This window comes from Lutjanus erythropterus, chromosome 15 (assembly GCF_056507025.1).
Source record: "Lutjanus erythropterus isolate fLutEry1 chromosome 15, fLutEry1.hap2, whole genome shotgun sequence".
Taxonomy (NCBI): Eukaryota; Metazoa; Chordata; class Actinopteri; order Lutjaniformes; family Lutjanidae; genus Lutjanus; species Lutjanus erythropterus.
The window spans coordinates 35,930,930-35,955,185 of record NC_139331.1 but is presented as its reverse complement, the minus strand read 5'-3'; the positions used below and the strand labels follow the sequence as shown (position 1 = coordinate 35,955,185).

General features: G+C 39.1%; 1 protein-coding gene across 1 annotated transcript in view; it reads right to left on the bottom strand.

Moving 5' to 3' along the window:
* Positions 1 to 24,256, bottom strand: part of col12a1b (collagen, type XII, alpha 1b) — a 193,266-nt gene that overhangs the window by 84,526 nt on the left and 84,484 nt on the right. Inside the window, exons 29-41 of the mRNA XM_084737671.1 lie at positions 24,078 to 24,210; positions 21,716 to 21,873; positions 15,689 to 15,818; positions 14,115 to 14,254; positions 13,534 to 13,663; positions 11,953 to 12,092; positions 11,722 to 11,851; positions 11,476 to 11,615; positions 9,111 to 9,240; positions 6,892 to 7,034; positions 4,429 to 4,558; positions 1,843 to 1,982; positions 1,526 to 1,655 (exon numbers count right to left, since the gene is read on the bottom strand). Of these exons, the coding sequence (XP_084593797.1) occupies positions 1,526 to 1,655; positions 1,843 to 1,982; positions 4,429 to 4,558; positions 6,892 to 7,034; positions 9,111 to 9,240; positions 11,476 to 11,615; positions 11,722 to 11,851; positions 11,953 to 12,092; positions 13,534 to 13,663; positions 14,115 to 14,254; positions 15,689 to 15,818; positions 21,716 to 21,873; positions 24,078 to 24,210 (1,774 nt within the window). The remainder of the gene's footprint in view (positions 1 to 1,525; positions 1,656 to 1,842; positions 1,983 to 4,428; positions 4,559 to 6,891; positions 7,035 to 9,110; positions 9,241 to 11,475; positions 11,616 to 11,721; positions 11,852 to 11,952; positions 12,093 to 13,533; positions 13,664 to 14,114; positions 14,255 to 15,688; positions 15,819 to 21,715; positions 21,874 to 24,077; positions 24,211 to 24,256) is intronic.

Here is a 24,256-nt window from a genome sequence, read left to right as displayed (position 1 = left end):
GTATTTTTAAGTTATATCTGCTAATACGGTAAAATCAATCCTGATCAGGCGACAGGATTTTATTGTGAAAGTCTACGGCAGAACCTTTTGACTCCACATCCTACCAAACTGGACCCGAGCAGGACTCTGGGACACGGGAGTTTGAATCTCTTTCAGATTAAAACCTTGCTAACCAGGACAGGGTGTTTTCAGTCAGGACCCCGAGGCTCTGGAACAATCCGCCCGAGGAAATCAGGTCAGCCGAGTCAGGGACGCTTCCCTTTAATCAAACAGCCTGAATTTTAACTGTTTTGAACTGTATTTACTTCTTAAAATGTTTTTATTTTCTTATTCTTGCCATTTTACAATGAATTATTTTATCTGTTTTCTTTTAAAACCTGATGACTTTCCAACCTGTGTTTTATTTGCTGCCCTCAGCAAAGTGCTTTGTAATGGGAATTTTCCTCTATAAATAAAGATTATTATTAGTATTATTGTGACCAGTTTCTTGGGGGGGACTCTGTAATCCCTGGATCAAGTCTTCCCTTTATCCCTGTAAACCTTCCACTCAAGGCTGAAAACGGCCCAAGTTTACTTTCCTGTCACTGAGAACTGAAATATCTAGAAAGAAATCTGCACTGCTTTCAAAGACGGAGTCACAACTAGTTACCTAAGATTAATAGCACCTCAGTTGTTTTGTTTTGTTTTCAATTAATTTTCTTTTTTTCTCTTCTCTGTAAAAGAGACGATCTCCTCTGCGCCTGTGAGTTGTGTTGCAATAACAATAAAGTTCAAATGAAAACAAAGATCCAATAAATAAATAAATCATGCGAGCATCAATGGCATGAAAAGAATAATGAGACTTTTATAGCAGCAATAAAACACAAGTTCTTTGGATGCTGGATTGTCCTCGAATGCACCAACAGGGAGAGATTCCCGAAACCGTCCAAGCTAGAAACTGCACGATCAGCCCTGAACGGCTGGTCTGAAAATGTTTAGTATTCTTTGGAAAATGTTTGGCCTTTTAATGAAGATACACACGGCTTTAAAGACCCCAAGGAATTTATCCCTGAGGACAGTGAACAGTTCCCTTAACTACATCCACGTTTCCCTCACCAACATCTTTTCTTCGCACACTAACGACACAAAGGAGAGACGTGAGACAAAAGACTCGAGGAATCACTTAACATGGTGATTCATCAAGAAAAACATCACATTAATGAAGTAAAGATGATATGTCATCGGCTCTTTAAAGGTAGAGAACCTTGAAATCTTTTGAAAAGAACAATATGAGCCAGGTTTGATCAGTGCAGGTTGCATCAGATATTCAAAGTAGAGAACGTTTATCTTTGTTGACTCTCGGATCGATTCCTGACTCGATCCTATCTGCTAAACTCCCATCTGACACAAACAATCCAACACAAAGCACAAAGAGTACTGTCAGATTCGATTATCTGACTCGCTGAAACAATACACACAAGCTTCCAGGAATGTGAGCTCTGTCTAACGTCCACGTGGACCAGAGCTGAACAGCTGAGTCACTCACTTGTCTTTCCCTTCTCCGCCTGACGTATGCCCTCCACGTCTGGGTAGACGGGAACAACGGCCACATTGTAGACGGTGTTGGGATCCAGGTTCCTCAGGATGGTGCTGGTGGTGCCTCCTGACACCTCCTCCTGTTTCGGTGAAATGTTAAAACCTCCGTCAGCACGGCAACGACTTTATCTAATAATGGTGAGAGTCCACAGGGCTGAAGACTCAGAGGCTGCTGGCAGCACGCAAGAGCCTGAGTCTAACTTCTAAATTAGCATGAAACCCTAAAAACAGCCTGGGTGTATCATGATTGAATGAAACGGTTCGTACCGTGCGTTCTTCCCCTCCGGGTTCAGCGGTGTAGATGACCTTGTAGCTGCGGACGTTGCCCACCGCTGGATCCCAGCGGACGGTCAGAGTGTTGATGGTCGGGTCGACCACCTGCAAGTTCTTCACTCCACCCAAAGGATCTGACAAGGAAGAGCAGTTAGAGTCAGCGCTGAAACAATCTGTCAGTGAATCAGCTAGTTCATGTACATCCTGATGACTATCTACTCAATGCACAACCTTTTATATCAAATATATTTTTACATTTTTAACCAACTGTCATGCACATTTGTACACAGATGATACAATATTGCACTGTGCTGCCGACTCAACAAGCTGCACATAACTAAATTAAATTCTTTTAATTTTCTCCAAACTTCTGTTAAGGGTCTTAAACTTGTCTTGAATGCACATAAAACTAAACTTATGTTGTTCTCTACAGCAGTAAATAATAATAATTTCTGTATTTCCACTATCTAATGTTCTAATGTTGAAAGAGTTACAGAATATAAATACCTTGGTATTTAGATAGATGAAAAAATAACCTTAAAATATCATATTGAGAACTTTGTTCTCACACTCAGACAAAAAAAATGTTTCCTATGTAGGGATCCAGTTAAGTTCCCAGTGTTTTGTAGGAAGAGGATAATTAAAGCTGATTTTCTGTCTGTGTTGGATTGTGAAGATGTGATTTACAGGCGCGTCTCCGCCTCGACTCTCAAGACTCTGGATGCTGTCTACTACTCTGCACATCATGGTTACAACACTCACTATTTCATTTTATGTAATAAAGTTGGGTGGTCCTCTTTGTCTCAGAGGCAGGACAAACATGTGTACCTCGCCATCGTTGGGAAATTTCATCTATGTTAGTTTGGTCCTCTGGATCAGATCAAACTCGGTCCAGTGACCGGTTTTCCCTACAAGTCCCCCGAGTTTTTACTGAGATCTGCTTTTAGTTTCTGTGTCCCGGCAACCTGGAACTCACCGCAAAACACCCTAATCAATATCCTGGAGTCCCTGGGAGAATTCAAATCCATGATCAATAACCACACTGTCTCTATTTGTACCTGATTTATTTGAACTGTTTTAGTATTTGCACTTTGTATTTTTATGAACAGTATATATGTGCCGTTTTAACTGCTTTATCCACCTTCATTTACCTTATTTTATATTTTGTTTTTATATTGTGTCTTTTAAGCCACTGTCTGTTGACATGGTGTAAATGAGAGCAGCCCTCAATGATTTTTGTGTTTAAATAAAGGTTATATATACACTTCTCCTCGTACAGGAAAGATTATATGACTATGTGACTTCACCAAACTTCACAAAACTTCATTTCATTCATTTTTCAAAGTCAGTTTGTTCTCAGTTTAACTAGTTGGTTAATTTCAGTGAGATTTATTATCTGGTAACGCAGCATCAGGCATCAGTACTGTTGCTATGGTTACTCAAAGTCTAAAAGAGCTGCAGAGTGAAAGGTGATGAAACTGTCCTTACACTGAACATGGCAAGACTAAGTAACACAAAAGTTCCAGAGTTCTTGCCACGTAACTTCCAGTTGAATTTTTTAAGATTATGACACATTATGCTGAGCTGCAACAATGAATTGATTATTAAGTTAATCACCAACTATTTTGACAATCAATAAATCCATTTGAGTAAGTTTTTTTTTCTTTAGAGAAAAGTCTCTGGTTTCAGCTTCTTAAATGTGAATATTTTCTCTGATATTAAACTGAATATCTCTGGGTTGTGAGTAAAACAAGACATTTAAGGACATCATCTTAGGTTTTGAGAAACACTGTTTGACATTTTTCACCATTTCCTGTCATTTTAAAAACAAACACCTATTAATCGATTAATAGACCATTAAAAAAAATCATTAGTTGCAGCCCTAATCTCTAATCAAGATGCGAATTAACTTGACACATCATGCTCCCATTTGTAAACTTGACGTGACAGTAAGTCGGTTAATTTTGGGTTTTTTGTCCAAGTTTTATGTTTCAGTTAGTGTCCTTTAGGAAAATGTCTAAATTTGTGGTTTGGCTGCTGAAGCAAACACGCCTGACGATGATGACGATGGTGGTGATGGTGATATTTCATTTGGGCAAATTAATCTACAGTCTCAGCTAGTGAGGACTGAAGTTTCCATGGACACATTTCTTTTATTACTTCAAGATACGCCTGCTTTTTTTTTTTTTTTTTTTTACATTAAATCTCTGGCTAACAAATTAGGTGCTGCATCACAAACACAGAAAAATGTATTTTTATTATTTATCTTGTTCTGAATCCACATTTTTAAACTCTAAAAACTGACCTGCAATAACTAAGTTGTGCTCTTATTTTCCGTCTTAGTCGTATTTCTTTCTTGATTTACTGGTGCCCTGTCAATCTATACGTCACATGTCTTTGTATCTTTATTAGGTTTTGATGAGCTAAAGACAGTTTTCATTCCATGTGGACAGTAAAGTAATATTTTACTATATTTTATCTTTTTTTCCACATTGAGTGAAATGAGTTCTGGCTCAGCTTTGTTCTTTTTCGGTCACGTCCTTCAGCTACAAATCAATCCACCGACTCATCTGAACTCACTCGTTTTCCCATTTTCGGACTGCGGTTTTCCCTCCATCTCGTGGTAGACGGGCACGACGGTGACGGTGTACTCGGTGTTCGGCTCCAGGTTCTTCAGGACGGTGGAGGTGGTGCTTCCAGACACCTGGTCCTGGTGGAGGAAGAAAGAAACAACTTTGAACCAGTTGAACCTTAGGATTTCTTAGAAAAGACATCAAGAAAAGTTTGGCAGAAGTGCAAAGACTCTCAGTTTACTTGGATGCGGCCTCAGTCAGTAACTGTCTTCGTGCAGCAGGAACAGTAAGCTCGGAGATAAAGATGGATTTAGGCAGAAAGATTCCACTTCAAAAAAACGTCCTGGGACAGTCTGGGCTTTTGAGCAGAACCACCAAACTGGCAGCAAAAGGAAGCAACTGCTCCCCTCAGACTTCTGCTGCAAATATAAATTTGTTCTTTGTCTGTTTAATCTAATAGTAAGTCCTTAAATCTGCCAGTACGCCGAGAAAACTTCAGTTGTTTCCAAACCAAATCATCTCATTTCACGACATTTTTTAAGTGACATAAAGTCGAGGGTAATGACACGGACCCCCTCAAGATATTGTCACTGCTTTATAGAAACCAGTTGAATCTGCCTTGGAAATGAGTTGAACCATCGCACATCACTGTCGAATGTTTTCCATTAGTTGTAAGTAAATGTAGATTTTAAAAAGCAACAACATTACCCCATGGTTTTCATCTTCTGATAACTCGATGTTGCACTTTTTCCAGGACAAGTAAAGAAAGTTCTTGCATGAAACTGCCTTGGAAACAAGTGTAATCATCTCACGCCACTGGCATCTCTCCACTTCAAAACTTGAATCTGAGGCCAAAGCTGAGAGTAAGCTATTTGCTCACACAGTGCAGTACCTGCTCCTACTTAAAAATGATATTTGTACTTTGTTTGTGATGCAGTCATGGTCTGCAAAAGAACATTTCTCACTTTAAGGCATTAAGTTGAATCTGTACATTTAAATCAACAGGGGGAAGAAGAAGAAAAAGAAAGGGTTCCAATACCATGAAATTCAGTTTACATGATAAAGATTTAGTGCATCAAAGTTATTATGTCCAAAATACCAGGATGTGTGACTGCATCCAGTCACACTTTGCAGGATATAAGCCTGCATGATTTTCTAGCTGTTCTGCCCCACAATCCTCTGCACAACAGAAGATGCATCATTGACGGAGCCGCCCTACTCTGACTCTGATTGGCTAGTACTCGTTGCCTTTGTTTGCATGGGTGGTTTCAGTTGATGAAGTCTGAGGAGTGAATTCAGGTAGGTTAGCATAAAAATATCAGGGTAAGCCAATCAGAGGTGAAGTAGAGCACTCTACTCAGCCTCTGATTGGCTTACTCTGATACCTTTTCCATCCAAGGGAAAAAAAACATAATCAAAATTACGCATTTTGTAACAGCAGCTGAAGTACATGCAGGAAGAAATAGATCAAAAAGAAGAAGAAGAAATGAGTAGAAGAGAAGAAGTAGAATGGACTGAAGAAGAGGGAATAGATGAAAAAAAGAAGAAAGAGTAGAAGATGAAAAGAGCAGTAGAAGACAAGAAGAAGAAGAAGAAAGAGAAGTAGTAGTCAAAGAGGAAAGAGAAGAAGATTGAGAAAGTTAAGCAGCATCACTCATGTGATATTCGAGGGTTTCTGATCCACATGTAGGTTATGAACCATTGAATACAGAAACAACAACTTTTCATCCAGAACAAAATGTAGCCGTCTACACGTATCTATCTTGACTGGACCAAAACAGCAGCGACAGTGATGCACGATCTGACGGCCAACGTGGCACCTGTGTACGTATGACCATGAGCAGAGAGGCTGTTAATTCTGAATATGTTCCTCCAGTTTTTAATGTTCCCCAGAAACATCAGTGGTGTTGTAACTTGGCTCTACAGTATTTCTGCATTTGCTTGTGTTTGACTTATTTGCAGCATTTTTTCCCCAAACAGCCCGTCACTAACAATGGATTAATGGCACAAAGAAACTCTGACCACAATAAAATACAGATGGTATTACAATAATAATAATAATAACTTAATAATGGCTCAGGTTCAGAAAAAGAGGATTTTTTTGAATCCCATTTTGATTTTATCGATTAAATAACAGTTAATACGTCTTTTCTAACTGCCGCTGAACAATCAGTTTCACTTAACAATCAGTCTGACTTTTAGGTAGCTAAAAAGTCTCAAAGTGGTTTGGATTAAAACAAACATATCCAATTTCACATTTCAGCCAGTCATAAAAACCAAGAGACTAATGAGGCATGGATGAAGTTCTCAGCTTCTGGTTAAAATCCAACATCTGGATCTGGCAGATCCGGACAGTTACATAAAACTGGCAGAGTTCAGCCGACTTTTCTGCCATCAAGTGATTCTTCGCCTTCAGTGGAGATCAAACCGGTGGTGACATAATATCTCTGGAGTGTGGATTCTGTCTTACCACATCCTGGTCTCCTCCTCCAGCGGTGGGCACCCAGATCACGATGTACTCGCGGACGTTTCCCTCGGCGGGGTCCCAGCGGACGTTCAGGGTGCTGGTGGTGGGATCGGTAACCTGCAGGTTCCGCACAAAACCCAGCGGCTCTGAGCGGAGACACCAAACAGGAAGTCAAAGTCAAAACTTGGATGGGAGCGTCTCACAGCTGCTGTCTAGTCAGAGGTTACTGGTGTCCAGGGGGCAGTTTGTTCAGATGTTGGATGACAGGAAAATGGTTGTTTTCTGGTTGACTTTTCCTTTTAGGTTTATTGATTCAGACTCAGTTGCTCTGCTGTTAATGTGATTGGTGCCGTTTGTGTACTTGTGAAACAATGAAGAACCTATTTTCTGGGTCTGTCACTAAAATTCCTCCTTGCGTAACACATTAGTCAATAGCAAGGTTCAATCTGTTATCTTCACTTTTATTAGTGAAATACATTTTCACACTTCCATCCTTTGACCAGTTTTTATTTGAAGTATAACAGAGAAACTATAGTTGCTAAAAAGACAAAGTCAAATTAAAATTAGACCAATAAATAGTTCTTAAGTGATGCTAGAAGAGGAAAGAAAAATAAAAGCCATGGAGAGAAAAAAATACGACTTTTCTGCACGATAGCATTGAGGTCTGACACCAACATCCATGAAAACTACAAAATCTACTGCAGGAATACACGTGTGTTTGTTGATGAAAACTGGCATTAGAAATGTTAGTTCTTGAAATATTTAAAGAATTTAAAGTTGAAATGACAGTAGTTTAAATATATTAGCTCCGCTCCTGCTAAGGTGCTAAGTTCAGCTACATTCAGTTTGTCTCTTTGGTCCTGTTTACACCTGGTATTAACATGCATCTTCCACTTTGTTCGCCTTAATGCAAATTAAAGTTTGTTTGGGTTTTCTTACCTGCTGAGATAAACAGCAGATGATGTGAACAAATCGTCTGTTTCAACTGAGTTCACCAGTGATCTACTAACCTCAATATCACCAGACTACCTTAAAAAAACATCAGGTGATTTTGAGAGTTGATGAATGACAAGAAACTTCATAAACTTTGCAAATGGCGATGGAAAATTCCTTATCATTCAGGCTTTCTTGGAAATTTGGCATCAGTTTCAAAACGTCAAGTTATTTCCGTCCTTGCAAAACCTTCTGTCTGTTTGTTGCAGCATCTCTGCACCGACGGCTGAGGTGCGCCCAACCTGCCAACATTTAGCAGCTGTTAAAACACCGTTTCCACTGATTTCACCATTTACAATCTAAATTTATGAAAGATGACGACATATTGTTGGCAGGACAAATGACGATTTTTACAAATACAGTAAACAGTAACCAATACCGACCACTTTTCAGTCACCTGTGGAGAAAACTACCAGACTCCCTTTAAAAAACACGCAATTTTGTGAGTTTCTCAGTGAAGAGAAACTTCATTAAGTTTGTGAAACACTGTGTATGACAAATTCTTAATCATTTGAGCCTTCTCCTAAATTCGGCATGATATGTAAAACATTATGTTTTCTTTTCTTTTAAAAACCTTCTGTCTGTTTGTTGCAGCATCTCTGTACTGGTGGCTAAAGTGCATCCTACCTGCCAACATTTAGCAGCTGTTAAAACACAGTTTCAACTGATTTCACCATTTATACTGAATTTTTAAAGAAGACAACATTTTTGGATGGTAAACAGTAACCAATACAGGCCACTTCTCTGTCACGCCTGGAGAAAATCACCAGACTCCTTTTAAAAATTGTGCAGTTTAGTACGTTACTGAGTGAGAAGAAACTTCATTAAGTGTGTGATACGCTGTGAACGACAAATTCTTCATTATTTGAGCCTTCATGTAAATTCAGCAAATATTACAGTAATTTCTTTCTTTCTTGCTGCATGTTGGCTACTAATGTTGAACCTTTGGTTAAAAACAACAACACATTTAGTCTTGCAAGTGGAAATTATGTATGAAGACACAGGTGGAAACACATTCTAATGCCAGGTGTGAATGGACTTACTCAGAACTGTCCATTTGTGACTGGATCACATAAATCACATGTAAAAGCCAGGTGTAAACAGGGTCTCTGTTCTGGTTTTTTCCTTTCTTTGTGACTGTCCATATTTCTAATGAAACCCTTAAACTTAAGTAAAATCTTACACACCACACTGCCAGTTGTTCCCTGCCCTCTGTCACAGGTACTCACTTGTCTTCCCGACGTCAGACAGGCTGGGTCCGTCTCCCTCTGCATAGACGGGGACCACGGTGACGCTGTAGCGGGTGTCCGGCAGCAGCTTGTCCAGAACGGTCTTGGTGGTGCTCTCTGACACTTGCTCCTGCAAAGACAGACACGGTGAATTCAACACCCTGCGGAACTGCCCTTTACCGGCCGAGTAAATTCCTGCCAGCCCCAGGAGCCGTGACCTTTGACCTCGTCCAGCAGGTGAGAAGACAAGACTTCACCTTGAGGATCAGCAACCAAAACTTCATATCACTTTACTGATCTTTTACTGGTCAACTGCTGTAAATTTTAAAGGCTCAAATTGATGTTTTTGGGCTAAAGTGTCAAATATTTTGTGAAAATATTCAAACCAGTGTATGAATCTGTTCATCTGATGTTAATTTGACGCTAAATGGAAGTTTTTGATTAGTAAGATATGATGATGGTCGCTAAAGATCAATGAAGGCTCACTATTTTATCATTATTTTTATCTAATGTGTTATAACAGCTGGTTAATGATTCATAAAGTCTTTCTAACTGAATTAAAAACCTAATTATGAACCATTTATGACAGTAGTCTTGCAGTAAAGTGGTACCAGTTATTTCAGTTCTTCCATCGCGAGTCTGTATTCAGACTCTCTGGCATGGGATTTTTTACATTTCTCTGTAAAATTAACTTTGACGTACTAATTGGGGGTAAAAGTTATGTCATCTGCAGAGGCAAACGAACCATTTCTAAACAGACAAACACGAGCAGCCAAATCATTTCACGGCTCTTTTACAGTCGGAACCTCGGCGAGCGCTGACGGCAGGCGGGCGTCTGATTAGCGGGATTTACACATAGAGCCTCTCCAAAAAATATAAACCCCACAAACATGCCATGCAGCGATGACGGATGCTCTCTTGGAAAAGGATTTAGACACTGTTGTGCGGCAGCGGCATGATGGGATTATCCTGTCAGAAAGTATGACATCACTAAATCCCCGCTGACGGCTTTGATCGTTTCGATGCTTTTGAAGAGCGAAAACTCAAATAAAGTCTGACAGCTTTTTTATTAACTTCTGCTGAAAAACCTGAGACATTTCAAGAGCAATTGTCAGACCAGTTTTTTAAAATATTTTCTCTTAAAGTTGCTTCTGAATATTTGACCTGATTTTTTACTGCGAGCTGAAACATTTCTCTAGAATCTTTCTTTTTTTTTTCCTCAAGTGTAAAAACACCCAGGAGGCCTTGTCCCAGAGCCGCGGTGTTAACAACACAACGCTGTGCGCCAAAACACATTTGAGACTTGAACATCTTCCAGATCAAATTGCAAAATCATCCAGCAATAAAGTGCAACAGCCGATCAGACTGAAGAAGACACTGATCTGAAGTCAGCGTTATACAACTGTGTTATCTCACAGATTAAAGAACTTTAATCTAAAACTCCTGCGGACAGAATCAGAACTGACTGGATAATGTCCAGATGTGATTAAAGAGACAGCTGGAGACATGATAACAAATGATCATATTTGAAATATAATAATAAAACTTCAGTTTTCTAATATCAGTCTAATAAAACTTACTGAACTAAATGTTCTACCAGTGTTAGTCAGGGTTTTGGTCAGTGTGTTATTGCCTCGTCTTTGAAATTAAATCAACTTCTCTAAGAAATTAATTTCACCACAGAGATCATTAAAAATGTAGATTAATTTAGTTTTAGTTTAACTAAACCTACCTTTGACTTAATTCAAGTAAAATCAACTAACTCAAGTTAACTTGACTCAAATCAGTTTAATGCATTTTGACTCAAGTTAACTCAACCAAGGTTCTCAACTTAACTCAACTTAACTCAACTGATCCTTCCCTAAGCTCCGCCCTCCTGAGTTACTGTTGCTAAGACTATAGTTGACAGTGATAACGGTGGAAGATTTAACATCAACATTGTGAGTAAACACGAGGTCTGTGATGCCTTAGAGACATAAACAAAAGCAGATTCTCATTTGTAGCCGACGACGGTGGATTTTGTCGGCTAAAATAACGACTCACATGCAGATTTTAGAAGTGTCGCTGGCTGATGGGAGCTAATGCTAATGCTAACTCCTTGACTCGGCCAAAAAGTCTCCAGCTGAATTTTTAATGTTTCCACTTGACATGTTTAAAAAAAAGAACCCTGCAAAAGTGTTTATGTAAAGTTAGCTAACAGCTGCGTACATGATAACATTAATGGTAACAGACTGAGGCTAAAGCTAGCTTACATGTCATTCGGTGTGACAGGCTCTGTTGTTCAGGCAATTTTATCTTTTTTCTTCTATTTTCACAGTCAGGCTGTTATTTCTACAAATTAAACAAAGCAGGAAGATGTTCTTACCACAATCTCTAGTCCTCCATCCACAGGCTTGTAGATGACTTTGTAGCCCTGAACGTTTCCGTCAGCGGGGTTCCAGTTCACAGTCAGAGTGGTGATGGTCGGGTTGGTCACCTTCATGTTGCCCACGCCGCTCAGAGGCACTGAGAGGAGGAGGAGGAGGACTGTTATTCTCAAACTGTTTTAACTTTACTACAGTCCAAACATATATTAAATTCATGAAATAATTCCAGTCCCACAGTAACTTACAGGTCTTTCCTTCCTCTGACTGGCGTTTCCCCTCTCTGGCGGGGTAAACCGGTAACACCGACACCGTGTACGGCGTGTCAGGCATCAGGTTCCTGAGGACGATGGAGGTGGTGCCTGCAGGAACCTGCTCCTGTTGATTAATAATTTAAAAAATCATTTAATTGATCGGTCTCCTAACTGGCTCGATCTGTTTTTGTCCTCAGAGGTAAGACAGGTGTAAAAGAGTCTCACCATCTCCTCCAGGCCACCAGCGACGGGCACGTAGAAGACTTTGTACAGACGGACGGCTCCATCAGCAGGGTCCCAGTTCACAGTCAGAGAGGTCATGGTGGGGTCTGTCACCCTCAGGTTCTTCACTCCTCCCAGAGGCCCTGAACAAGAGGTTATAATGCTTTAAGACCTGATGTCTCAAGGTTCTGAAGAAATCATTTAAATATTTTGAGACGATATGAATCTGTTGTGTTTTTATCATGATTAAATGATGTCTGATGTCTGTTGTTTCCCCTGTGTTTTCCTGTCTGTCTCTGTGTGTTTGTGTCATGGGCGTGGCTTCCCTCCAGCTCTGCTCCTCTGCACACCTGTCTGCACTCAGCTCATCACCACTCCCAGTCTGCTCACCTGCCTCTCATCGGCTCATCAGCTCGCAGTATTTCAGTCTGGCTCTGCACAAAGATCTTAGACTCCTCTAACAGTCGGTGTTTGCTGCGTCTTGTTCCAGTTTTGTTTCTTGTTGTTTTGTCCTGGTGACTAACTCTCCTCTCTGTTTCCTTCTCATGACTCCAGTCTCTGCTTCAGTTTGCTCAACTTTACTGTTCTGTTTACAACCTCAACCACTTCACTCAGTTCTTTATTTACAATAAATACCTTTTAACTGCGTTCTGTCACTTGGTCTGTGACTGCATTTGGGTTAACCATAAAATTTAAGGGGTGGTCCTCATACCAGCGGCCAGCTACTAGATTTCCTGAGTCAGCTGGGCTGTAACAAGGCTGTTGATTGGTTTTTGGAATAAATGTATTAATTGTAAATGTAAAGTGTAAGGTACAGTTTGCAGTTGAATTCAGCATTGGACTTTAGATTTTTTTTCCAGCTGTCTTTGTTTCTAAATACATTTAAATAGTAATTTTACTTAACTTCTATGTTGTACCACAGAAGACAGGCTCAGTGAGCATATTTTAACTGAACTGAATCAGCAGCTTTACTTTTTATTTAAGCAAACATTCAGCAAAGCTTCGCTGACATTCAAAATCAACAGCTGAATGCTGCAAAGCTTTTGTTGCATGAATATTCACTCTGTTTAAAGCCATTTCTGCACAGTTACAGATAAAGATGAGGCTTCGTTAACATAATTAGTGTTATGCTACTTGTAAGATTAACTACCAAAGGTGGCTGTGAAGGATTGTTTCCAATTCATGTGATTTCCGGTAACTCGAGTGTTGTTAAGTCCAAAAGTCAAACTTTATTATATAGAAAATATGCAATAATTCCCAAAATTTGCCAAAATGCAAATTTATCTGACTGTAAAAAACATTTTTGCTTACCTGTGTTACCAGAGTGGTGTAAAATCAGTCTAACTGCAACATAAATTACATTTATGTTGATGAAACTGAGGGGTTTTCTTCATTAAAAAAGTTGATTTGTTTGATTTGTTTTTTAAATTTCTGATGTCATAAAATATGATGACAGGCACCTGAAGCTTCATTTAACAACCTCAATAGAAGCTTTAAATGCAAATTCTTGTAATTAAATGATGCATCTGAGGGAACGTAATCCTGTAAAGGTTTAGCTGGATGAACTTTAGTGTTCAGTCTTACTTGTCTTTCCATTTTCAGACATCATCTTTCCGTCTCCTGCAGCGTAGACAGGCACCAGAGACACAGTGTAGAGGGTGTCGGGCTGCAGGCCTCGCAGCATGGTGTTGGTGGTGCCTGCAGACACTGTTTCCTGAATTTAACGACAAATTACACCAATTAGCTGTTTCCAAACTGAGACAGAAGACAGAGAAACAAGCATGTGACTAGAAATAACCATGGAAAACAGCTTAGTGGTTAAAATGGCAGCACCATCAGCTTTCAACATGCGTTGGAGCAGTGGAGTTAAGTGTCCAGTTCAGTTTTTCCTGCTGTGAAACATCTCATTAAACTGCGTTCATCGTTCGCTGTTATCAACATGCATGAGATCACTTTCACAAGAAACTATAAACAAGTGTGAAATAACAGGGTGAGGTGTCTTTCTCCAGAAACATTTATGGAGGAACACATTTTTCAGTTAAGACGGCTGATGGATTTAAAAGCACCGGACGTGTTCAAACACTCAGGTGAAATTATTTGGCGTCAGGTCGAACCCCACACGGTGCCAGCCCTCACGAAGCCAATGGTCGTCCTACCAGTCCTACCATGCTCTCGGCTCCTCCGGCGGCGGGAACGTAAATGACTTTGTACTCCTTCACTCGGCCCTCGGCAGGCTCCCAGCGCACGTTCAGGGTGGTCATGGTCGGGTTGAGCACCTGCAGGTTCCTCACTCCACCCAGAGGCTCTGACGGAGCAGAAACAACACGTGTCGGAGCAAAGTCTGTGTTTGATCCACCTAAGTGCTGGTACTTCACTCCAATAAATCTGTTTTGGGAGGTTCAATACTGTTCTTTTCACTCCTCACGTATTATTGTCCATGTTTTAATAGTTTTACTCACTGTGATGCTTTTATTATTGCTCTAATTGCAGTAACACACGCTCACACACCTCCTTACACGTCACATACTCATACTTTCTCCTTTTAAATTGATATTATTATCACTGTTGTTTATTGTTGTTGCTATCAAACATATCTGGTTATTATTAGATTGCAGTCGCTTGTATTATTTCTTGCATTGTTCTGTAAACTTTAAGTTCTGTTTAAACTTGGAGGATAAAGTGAGATGGTCTCTTGTCTTATCCAAATTGAGGGTCTTTAAGGACAGAGGGTTTTGTACTGTACAGATTGTAAAGCCCCCTGAGCCAAACTGTGTTTTGTGGTATATGAATGAAGTTTGTCTTGACTTAAAGGGACAGTGCCTCCATACTGCTCGCCTGGTCTCCTAAAGCCCCAACATGCCACGTCGACTAAAAAAATGTTATTTCCACCATGTTTTCAGCCTGAATCTTCGCTGTAGATCTTTAGCTTGGAGCCACGTTCACGTGCACACTGTCTGAACTGAGTGTGTGTGGTGTGACGGTGTGCAAACTGCATGTCTGGACTTCCCTTTAAAACAAATCTGTTTTCTTTTTTGTGACAATGCTTTTTTTTTCAGGTAATCCAATCAGCTTTTGAAGATTTTATTTACCATAAAAAATTATGAGAATTTACTAAACCCATAAAGGCAAACTTACTTCAGTTTATCTTAATATTTTCTATTTTACCAACACTACCTTCAGAGATGCATGGCTTTGATTGGACAGTGTCGTCTTGTTTCTGTCTTTTTTTCATTCTTCAATTATTATAAGAATGCATGAAACATCCCAAAGAGCAGATATGAGGTTTTGATGCCACTGAAAAACTAAATATCTTCCCCATTAGTAGTTTTAATACAGATACAGGAGTTCACCTCGTGATACTTAAACCTAAGAAGATGTTTTAATTTACTTGTAGTAAAGTATTTTAGTACTTTTTCATTTTGTCGTTTTTAGATGTTTTCTCACTCAGTGTTTAGTGGTTGTTTGCTCTCAGTCACTCGCTGTCTGTGTTGATCGTCTGTCTGTTATATTGTTAGTCTCTGTCTCTGTATTAAACAGGAACAAGGACTGGAAATAAGCTACATCTTGAAGTCCTTTGTTCATTGCTTTGGTTGCATTTTTCACTTGAATTTAAATGCTTTGTTGTCTTCCTTGTTAAATAAATAAAAAACATAAATAGAAAAATCCTAGTCCTTTAGTATTTGACTGTAGCCCCATTAGAACAAAATCTTTTCGATGTTCTGTAACATGTGACTCTTACTGGTTTTTCCTTCGCCGGAGATGTCTGCGCTGACGCCGGAGGGGTACACGGCGGCCACGCTGACAGAGTACTGAGTGTCGGGGTCCAGCTTCTGCAGGATGACGCTGGTCTTCTTCCCTCCGACCTGCGTCTGTTCAAAGGAAACGTGTCGGCAGTGAGTCAGAAAAGTCTTTTATCTTCAGATTGACAAAGCTGATGCTGAGAGACATGCGGCTGACGCATGAACGAGACTGTCACAGCCAACAGACACGTCAGTGAATAATGAATAATGTAACAGCAGAAACACATGGAGAAGTCTGTTGTCTGTGTCCTCAACTGTGGGGTTATTCAATTTGAACAGAGAAGCAAAGAAAGATCAAATAAAAGCCCTAAAAACCTTAAGGTTAATTCAGAAACACTCTGTCAACATTAGATAAACTGTTTCTGTTCATCAGTCAACATGATCAAATCTGAAAACTTTGATCCTTTTAAAGGCTGCATACATCAAGGAAACTTTCTTATTACACAATACAAGAATAAAAATATACAAAATCTCTTATCAAGTTGAAAGACTCTGAATAAAATCTGAGAAAAATCTAAAAAATCGCTCAAAGCAGCGACTTATTGTCTCTGAATCTGTGACCACTTATCTCTGCTGTCATCGCTACGACTTCCAAAGAACTAAACTCCGCGGTGTGTCATGTTTTGGAGGCTGATCCGCTGTTTCTGATCACAATGTCAGCAAACTATTTACATTATTTACACATGAGTAAGTTAAGCATTTCTCTGGAAGGGAATCCAAGTAGGCCTTTGGGAAATCGTGAGCTTGTTTGCTGCAGTATATCATGAAATGGATACGACACTGTAAACACATTCATGCAGGGTGTAAACAGTTTGCCTGGTAGCTAAGAGATTAATGACAGAGGGTATCACATCACATTTACATCAGTATTTTAGGTATTTGGCTGAATCTTCATTCTGAGAAACACGCAGAGAGCCGCTGTCTTGTTCAGTTTCTGCTCTGGGTATCGAGCTTAACGTTTTGTTGATGTTGATCATCTTTTAATCTTGAGGTAACTGAGCGTGAGGATGGGAAATATATCAATATTTTATCGTTTTGTGACACAAAACTAGATGATGTTTTAGAGTTATCTCGTGATATGGAATAAATGTTACACTGAAATGTTACATTACAGTAAAATGATGTAATTTTCTGAACATTTAAGCTGTTCTGTTATTTGTCTTTACATAGTGAGTCATTATATTCACATTACTGATGATTATTTATCAAAAATATCACTATGTTAATTAGGGATGTTAACGATTAATTTAGGATGAAATAATAAAAAGATTTAACCGATTAAAAACGTATTAATCGATCATTATTCAATACTTTAGAAAAGGCTGTAACTGCACCTAATTTGACATAGTTTTGTTTGGTCAAGGCAAGAAACTTGTACTAATTTAAACTTAAAATGAGGGAAAAAAGACATAATAATACAAAGAAGTGAAAAAATGAGAAAAAACGTATTATGTATCTTATGAATTATTAATGATTAATTGATTGTTAGCTTTTTCAACTATTGATTATAGAAAATGCAGCCCTAGTTTTAATATTTTGTGAAATAGTCATAACAACAATATTTTTGCATGATCAGTGTCATTATATCATCGTATCTGGTCAAAAAGCAATAACTTATTTTATCACTTTGGCCACTTCCACAACATGTTGTCAGTCACAACCTATATGATCAATAATTACATCAATAATTACTGATAAATGTTATATACCATGCATTTATTTTATTTTATGCCTTTAATGTACAGGACAGCTGAAGACAGGAAAGGGGAAGAGAGACAGACTGGAGGACGACACGCAGCAGGCGGGAGTCGAACCCACAGCTGCTGCGAACGCTCCACCCACTGAACCACCAGGCCACCAAAACATCCAGTATTTCTAATTAAGTCTGTAAAGGGTGTAATTCTGTGAAATTAGTATCAAAATTACAAATATTTATTTTTAGTTCTTTTAATTGAGTTGATTATTAAAGGGTAAGTCTGGTGTTATTTTTATTTTTTTTTTTACATTTTTCCAATAAATCTCAAATTAAAAGACCAAAACCAACGATGTGTTTGTCCAACTCTCAATACTTTGTAACCTGCCTACGCTGTCTGTTGTTCTCAGGTCCAGGTCTATTCATTCCTATTTAAGACACAAATCTTTAAAAAGTCTCACAGATTTCTTTTCCTTATTTAAACATTACACAAACAGCAGAAAATCATGGATTTGTTGGGAACTATTTTCAGCAGCGGATTAATGCATATTTGGTGCTGCAGTGAGTGTTTGAGCCAGCGGGACAGTGAGTCAAAATAAACTACAGAGTGTGTGTTCAGGGTAATGTGTTTTTAATAGCTTCTGGACGACTTCTGGATTGAAAATAGATTCATTCATTGTTGGTTTGTGTCTTTTTGTGGGATGAGAGGACAATGAGAAAAAATAAGAGTGAAGTTAAAGTCAAAATCAGCTTCAGCCTGCAGACTCTCAAAGGGATTTAAATCTCAGTGGGTGTCCAGTTTGATTTATTCCACTGTGAGACCACCTCAGTCTGGAGCTATGATTCCTCTTGACTGTAATATTTTACGTTATTGAATAATATAACATATAGCACATAACTGGAGCTAAAAGAAACAGTAGTTTTCCACATTTTTCCATAATTCCCAAAGTGGACATTTACTACTTTTTCTACTCTCTTCAGGGCAGTGATGAGACCCTGAGCTCATCCTGCACAAACATCCTGTCTGCCTTCACATGACTGATGTTAAAAACAACAAGCCTGCAGACGACAACACGACACCAGATGCTCTCAGTCCTCTGGTATACACATCTGACGTAACGAAGGGATCAGAGATCCATTAGACAGATTTGTACCGCTGACATCATGATTCGACCCTGACACATTGTTTGGGGGAACACTGTCATAACATCTCAGAGACACAATAAAATCTGTAACTCACTGAAATGCTTCTCATACGGCCCACAAGTTTCCTTTCAACTTATTTCCAGGGCTAATCACTGTCGAGTCATCGCGCAGGAATGGGAGCCTGGTGGCCAAACGCAGGACTCCTCTGACTACACAACCGAGCTGAGGGACGCTGTCATAAACCAAATGTCAAAATATGGCGAAGGAGCTCAGAATAGCCAGAAATGTATCTCACAGAGCGCTGGCGGAGTTTTACTGAACACCCACTGGACCTTTCTGTGAATCTCAAGACGGACACGAGATTTTAAAACAAATTCTAACGTGTAACTGATCTGGTCTCTACTGTAACTCATGATGATCATCAGTGGCCACTTTTCATATGTCATGTCAATGCATTTTAAGCTTTTCGTGTGTCATTTAACACCCGATTTTTTTCTGGAAGGCCACTGTGGAGTTCTGGGAGGAAGCATCTGTGCCGTTAAAAAAAAAAAAAAATGCTGCTCATCAGTTTTGTTTATATCACATCAATATCTTCAAAATTATGACTGACAGTAATGACTATAATGACTATGCCGTTGTTGCAGTCTAGCATCGCCCCTTTGGACTTTATCATCTATCTGCACCTGATATTTTTTCATTGTGAGCACAAACAGAAGATGTGCTGCCTCAGTTTGATTCAACATGTCAATCCAGCGCTGTGGGAATTTGCATCTGGGCTAACCGCTTGAAGGCGTGTCTTGATACGGGCTCATCAGGCTGTAAAACGCCTGATGAGCGCTTGACAATAAAGGTCCCCCAGTATTTTAGTATCTGAAGGCTTTTATTATGAAGCCACAAAATCAGGGAGTGTTGGGTTTTCTTCAGCAGTAACTTAACATGACAGCTATCATCTGAAAGTACAAACAGCGACACAAGAGAGAAACTAAACTTCAAACCACAGAGATTCAGTTAGAAGCTGCAGAAGTACTGAGACCTGAACACACAGGGACATCAGAAAAGAAAAGGAAAAGACCCCATCCAATATATGATTGGCTGCATGAAACAGGTGACACCAGTTCACCTTTCTAAAATGTTCTTTTATTTTCAACCCGAAAGCACAGAGCAGCTGCACAAGAAAGGCAGAGGGCTTGGAAAAAAGATGCTGGGTCAGATCACCGTTGTCCTGTGGCTCATTCGGATCGACTGCATGTAACCATCATAGTCAAAAATATAGTTTCACTGTTGCTGCTAATTTTATATAAGTAATAATAAAATCTCAATGCAGAGCTGAAGTGAAAAGACAGGACAGATGTGTACTGTGTTACATTCTAAAATACGAAGAACGACTGATTTAAAAGCCGTCACATCGCCTCAACTGGTGTAACTATGCTGTTGTCATAGACACAGATCATATGATGTGATAGTTCTGCTGTCTTAACTTTTTCACAGCTCCTCTCAGCTCACTGGAGCAGCTCTGTGTCTGCCTGTCTGTTGATTGGCTGTTTCTTGTGACTTCTAACCAATCAGATAGTGCTGCTGGTGGGACATTGAGCCAGACTGCAGAGTGTAGTAGTGTATTATGACTTGCAGTCTATATATTCTATGTGTTATAGTACAATAGTACCTTAATCCTTCATTTTTTTTCTTGCTTGCTGGTCTGAAAAATGATCCAATCTGTGGCTCAGATTTTTTTGCAGTGTGTTCTGCAATTACGTTTATGGAATTACAAATGTTACTCCACGTTTTTAGGAGTCTGTTCATACTGATATAGGCTATAATAAAGATATGATATAATAAAAATAACATGAATTTTGTAATAAAGTGAGAAATGTTAAATAATACCAGTCTAATTAGGCTTAAATGAGTTTAATTTCTTTTATCTGAAATTCCTGCTCCCACAGAAAAATATTTGCCCCTGGACTAATGTTGAAGGACCCTGAATTACTGTCTAACACACACACACACACACACACACACACACACACTTGGCTCTTCATTTTATCAAGAGACAAAAGCTGGAGCTGCTCCACTGACATGAACAATAGACTGACCGAAGGGATTTGTGAAATGTTTATCTAAGTTTTTACACCCAAATTGGCTCCAGTTCATGGACTGTTTTGTAAATTTGAGGTTTACCAGAACAGAAATCCCTCCGTCCCGTCACCACATGGCTGTGACCGCACACCGGGTATCATCTGTTTGTCCAAGGTCACAGGAACAATATGACTGAATTCCTTTTTAGGGTGGATTTTTCCTGAAAGCCACTCAGAGTGGTTTTGTTCTGCTCTTTTTGGGGTGCGGTGGCGTCGGCTGTGATGTGACCACCGGGAACATCTCCAGCGCACTTGATGACAAATCGATTGAATGTCTCAATATGATGGAGAGCTGTAAGTCTGTCAGAGGAGTTAAATAACGAGTCCCAGTGCACTTATAGAAACGAATCAATTATGAACCGTTTAATATGATGGGAAGTTTTCTCTCGCTCTGGAGAGACACTTTCAGGGTGTCCAAAATGGAAAAAAGATGTAAAACTGCTGGGAAAGAAGCTAAAAGGATAAAAGATGAGAGCTGTGTCATCCTCAGAAAAAATAGGAATGCACAATACTGAAGTTTTGACATTTTGGTGAATATAATAACACCTACCTTATTTTAATCTAATTGCCAAAAAAGACCAGTTGGTTGACTTTTTTTTAAAAAAAACTGTAACTCATCTATTTCTACTTTTTCCTCGTTAGACTGAAACAGCACCATAACTTTTATTTCCCTTTATTGCACTTTATGACTGTCATTTTCTTTCTTGTGGTCTTTTAAACAGAGTTTAATAAGCATTTCTATTCCTTTGCCTTTAAAATGTTAATATATATCTGCTAAAAATCAATAATTACTTCTCTTTCATGTTTTTCTCTTCCTGTTTTTCTGAACACATTTTATTTAGGTCAGGCATGACAAATCTGTGGTGTCTCAATCAAAGGAAACTGAAGAAGTATTTTTTGTGATCTACGTACGCTGATGACACCACTGTATTTTTGGCCAAGATTTTAGCCTCGTCTCATTTTAAAAAATTCTGTAAAATAGGCGGTGAACTTACCGAGAGAGGCTCGCCTCCAGCGACGGGGTTGTAGGTGATCTTGTAGTTCTGGACGGGGCCGGGAGCGGCGTCCCACTTCACCGCCAGCGTGGTGGTGGTGGCGTTGAAAATCCTCAGGTTTCGAGGAGGCTCGGGAGGCACTGGGAGCACACAGAGAACTCCGGTGAGACGAACAGAGAAATCAGTGCACCTTGTGTTTGATTAGCGATGATGATGGTGATGATGAGGATGATGATGGTAGTGATGCTGATAATCCCACAGTCTCGCAGGTCACAAAAACTGGAAGGGGTCAATTTTAAGTTTGAAAGCAGCGGGGTGATGAGGTTCAAAACGGGAGCAGCAGGTCAATGAAGCTGTTCAGAGCAGGGCTGGAGGTCACTGACCTCTCATTCAAATTATTTATCTTCATCACAAATCGTTTTAAGTTTTTACCCAGAAATTTACAAGCAACTTTTTAAAAATGTGGGTTTTGTTTTGAGGGGCCACAATAACTAATTTAAATTTAGGGTGACACTATAATCAGTTTCAGTATTTACAACATTTTAGGGGAAGAAGAATTTTGAGAATATAAAAAATATAATAGAGAGTTTATTACAGACAGATGAAAAAAAAAAAAAATGAGCGGATGACAAATATCAGTCAGATTTTCTTAAAATTTTATATTTTAGAGAATAAAATTACATCTAAATTTTGAGAGGAGCAAGAATTTTATTTTCATTTTATTGTTTAATTTAATAAAAATTTTTGTTTGCTTGTTTGTTTTTTCATTTACAGAATAAAGTCGTAATGTTGAGGATGAGGTCGAAAACAGTATTTCTACTCTTCAACATTTCAACTTAATTCAACTTTATTTTTACAAGTGCAAAAGAAAATCTTTCTCCTTTGATTATTTTTTTTCTTATGCCTGGTCCTGATAGGGAACATTTGAGTTTTTTCTCAACCTTTTGATTTAATTCTTGAAATCTAAAATGTACTATAATACATGTTGTTATTGTATAAAATAAATTTGGATCGGCTCAGTATCAAATTTTGGAAGTATAACAGATAAAATTATTTTAATACTGTATCAAGTTTTGAAGAGTTTTAGTCAAATTAGAAGCTCAGTGACCTCCAACCCTGCAGCAGAAACACTGGACAATAATGCAACAACATGCAACAACATGAACTCGATGACTGAGGTGAACACTGATGAAGGATGACGATGATGATGACATGACGATAAAATGACGTTACAATATGAGATGATGACACTGCGACAACAGAAATGTTATAATGACAACATGATGAAGGATGGGGGATAAACCAAAATGACTGACAGTTAATCAAATTAAAACAATCATTCACATGGATGGATGGAGGTCTGTGGAGGATGACATGTTACAGGTCAACTTACACACTTTCTGCATTTAAAGCTCTGAGTCAACGTTCACACCACAATCGATTACACAACTACTGTAAGGAAAATATGAGGAAAATGTTTCTAAAATCTATCTATACACGTTTATGCATGATTTAAACAGAGTCTATAATGTTATTATTATTATTATTATCACCATGTTATATGGCTGCAGTAACTATAATGGCAATTTTGGGAAACTGTAACAACATGATGTACCTAAAGACCACTGCTGAATACTGCATCACATCGCCATTAAATAAAAGAAATGATTAAATGCAGTTAAATACATCACTGGAAATCTTTCCTACTACAACAACCTACACAAAGATTAAATAATCAATTTCAGTAAAATGATGGTTGAGTAACACTTTATTTGAAGGAGTGTGACTTAACTATGACATAACATAAACAGCTCTTGCACACTAATTTAAAAATGCAGATAAACCGCTGGGTAAAACTGTTTGAGGTGAAGTGTTTTATGTTTTCTTATTCAGCTGAGGCGACAGTAAAGTCACAACGTCTGCACAGAAACAACACATCTACTGACAGACTGAAGTCTCATGTGGTGTGAACGCACAGTGAAGCACTGAAATGCACGTATACATGCAGTTAAGAAAGACAAAGTGTGTTTCTATGAACACTGTCCCTTATGGTCCACATGACAATTCCACACAAAATCATGAACATTTCAATGAAAAGGAACCTGTCCTTCTCATTTTAACATACCCTCCGGAGCCTTCAACACTAGAAAGAGACGTTGAGAAAACAACATTATTATTATTTCAACATTAGTTACATCTGTGAGTGTAAAATATCATGGTTGTTTTTCAGGAGCAGGTAGGACGATGTGTGTGTGTGTGTGTGTGTGTGTGTGTGTGTGTGTGTGTGTGTGTGTGTGTGTGTGTGTGTGTGTGTGTGTGAGCGCATGCGTGTGTGTGTGGGGGGGGGGGGCAGCTTGCTTACACGTGCGCTCGCTTCCCATCAGGTCCTCGCTCTCTGACTCGTCGGGGTAGATGGCGGTGACAGTGACGAAGTAGTCAGTGTCGGGGTCCAAGTTCTGCAGGACGTGGGAGGTATCCTCGTTACTCAGGATGGCCTGGTGATGGAGACAGGAGAAGAAGAGGAAGAGGAAGAGGAAGAGG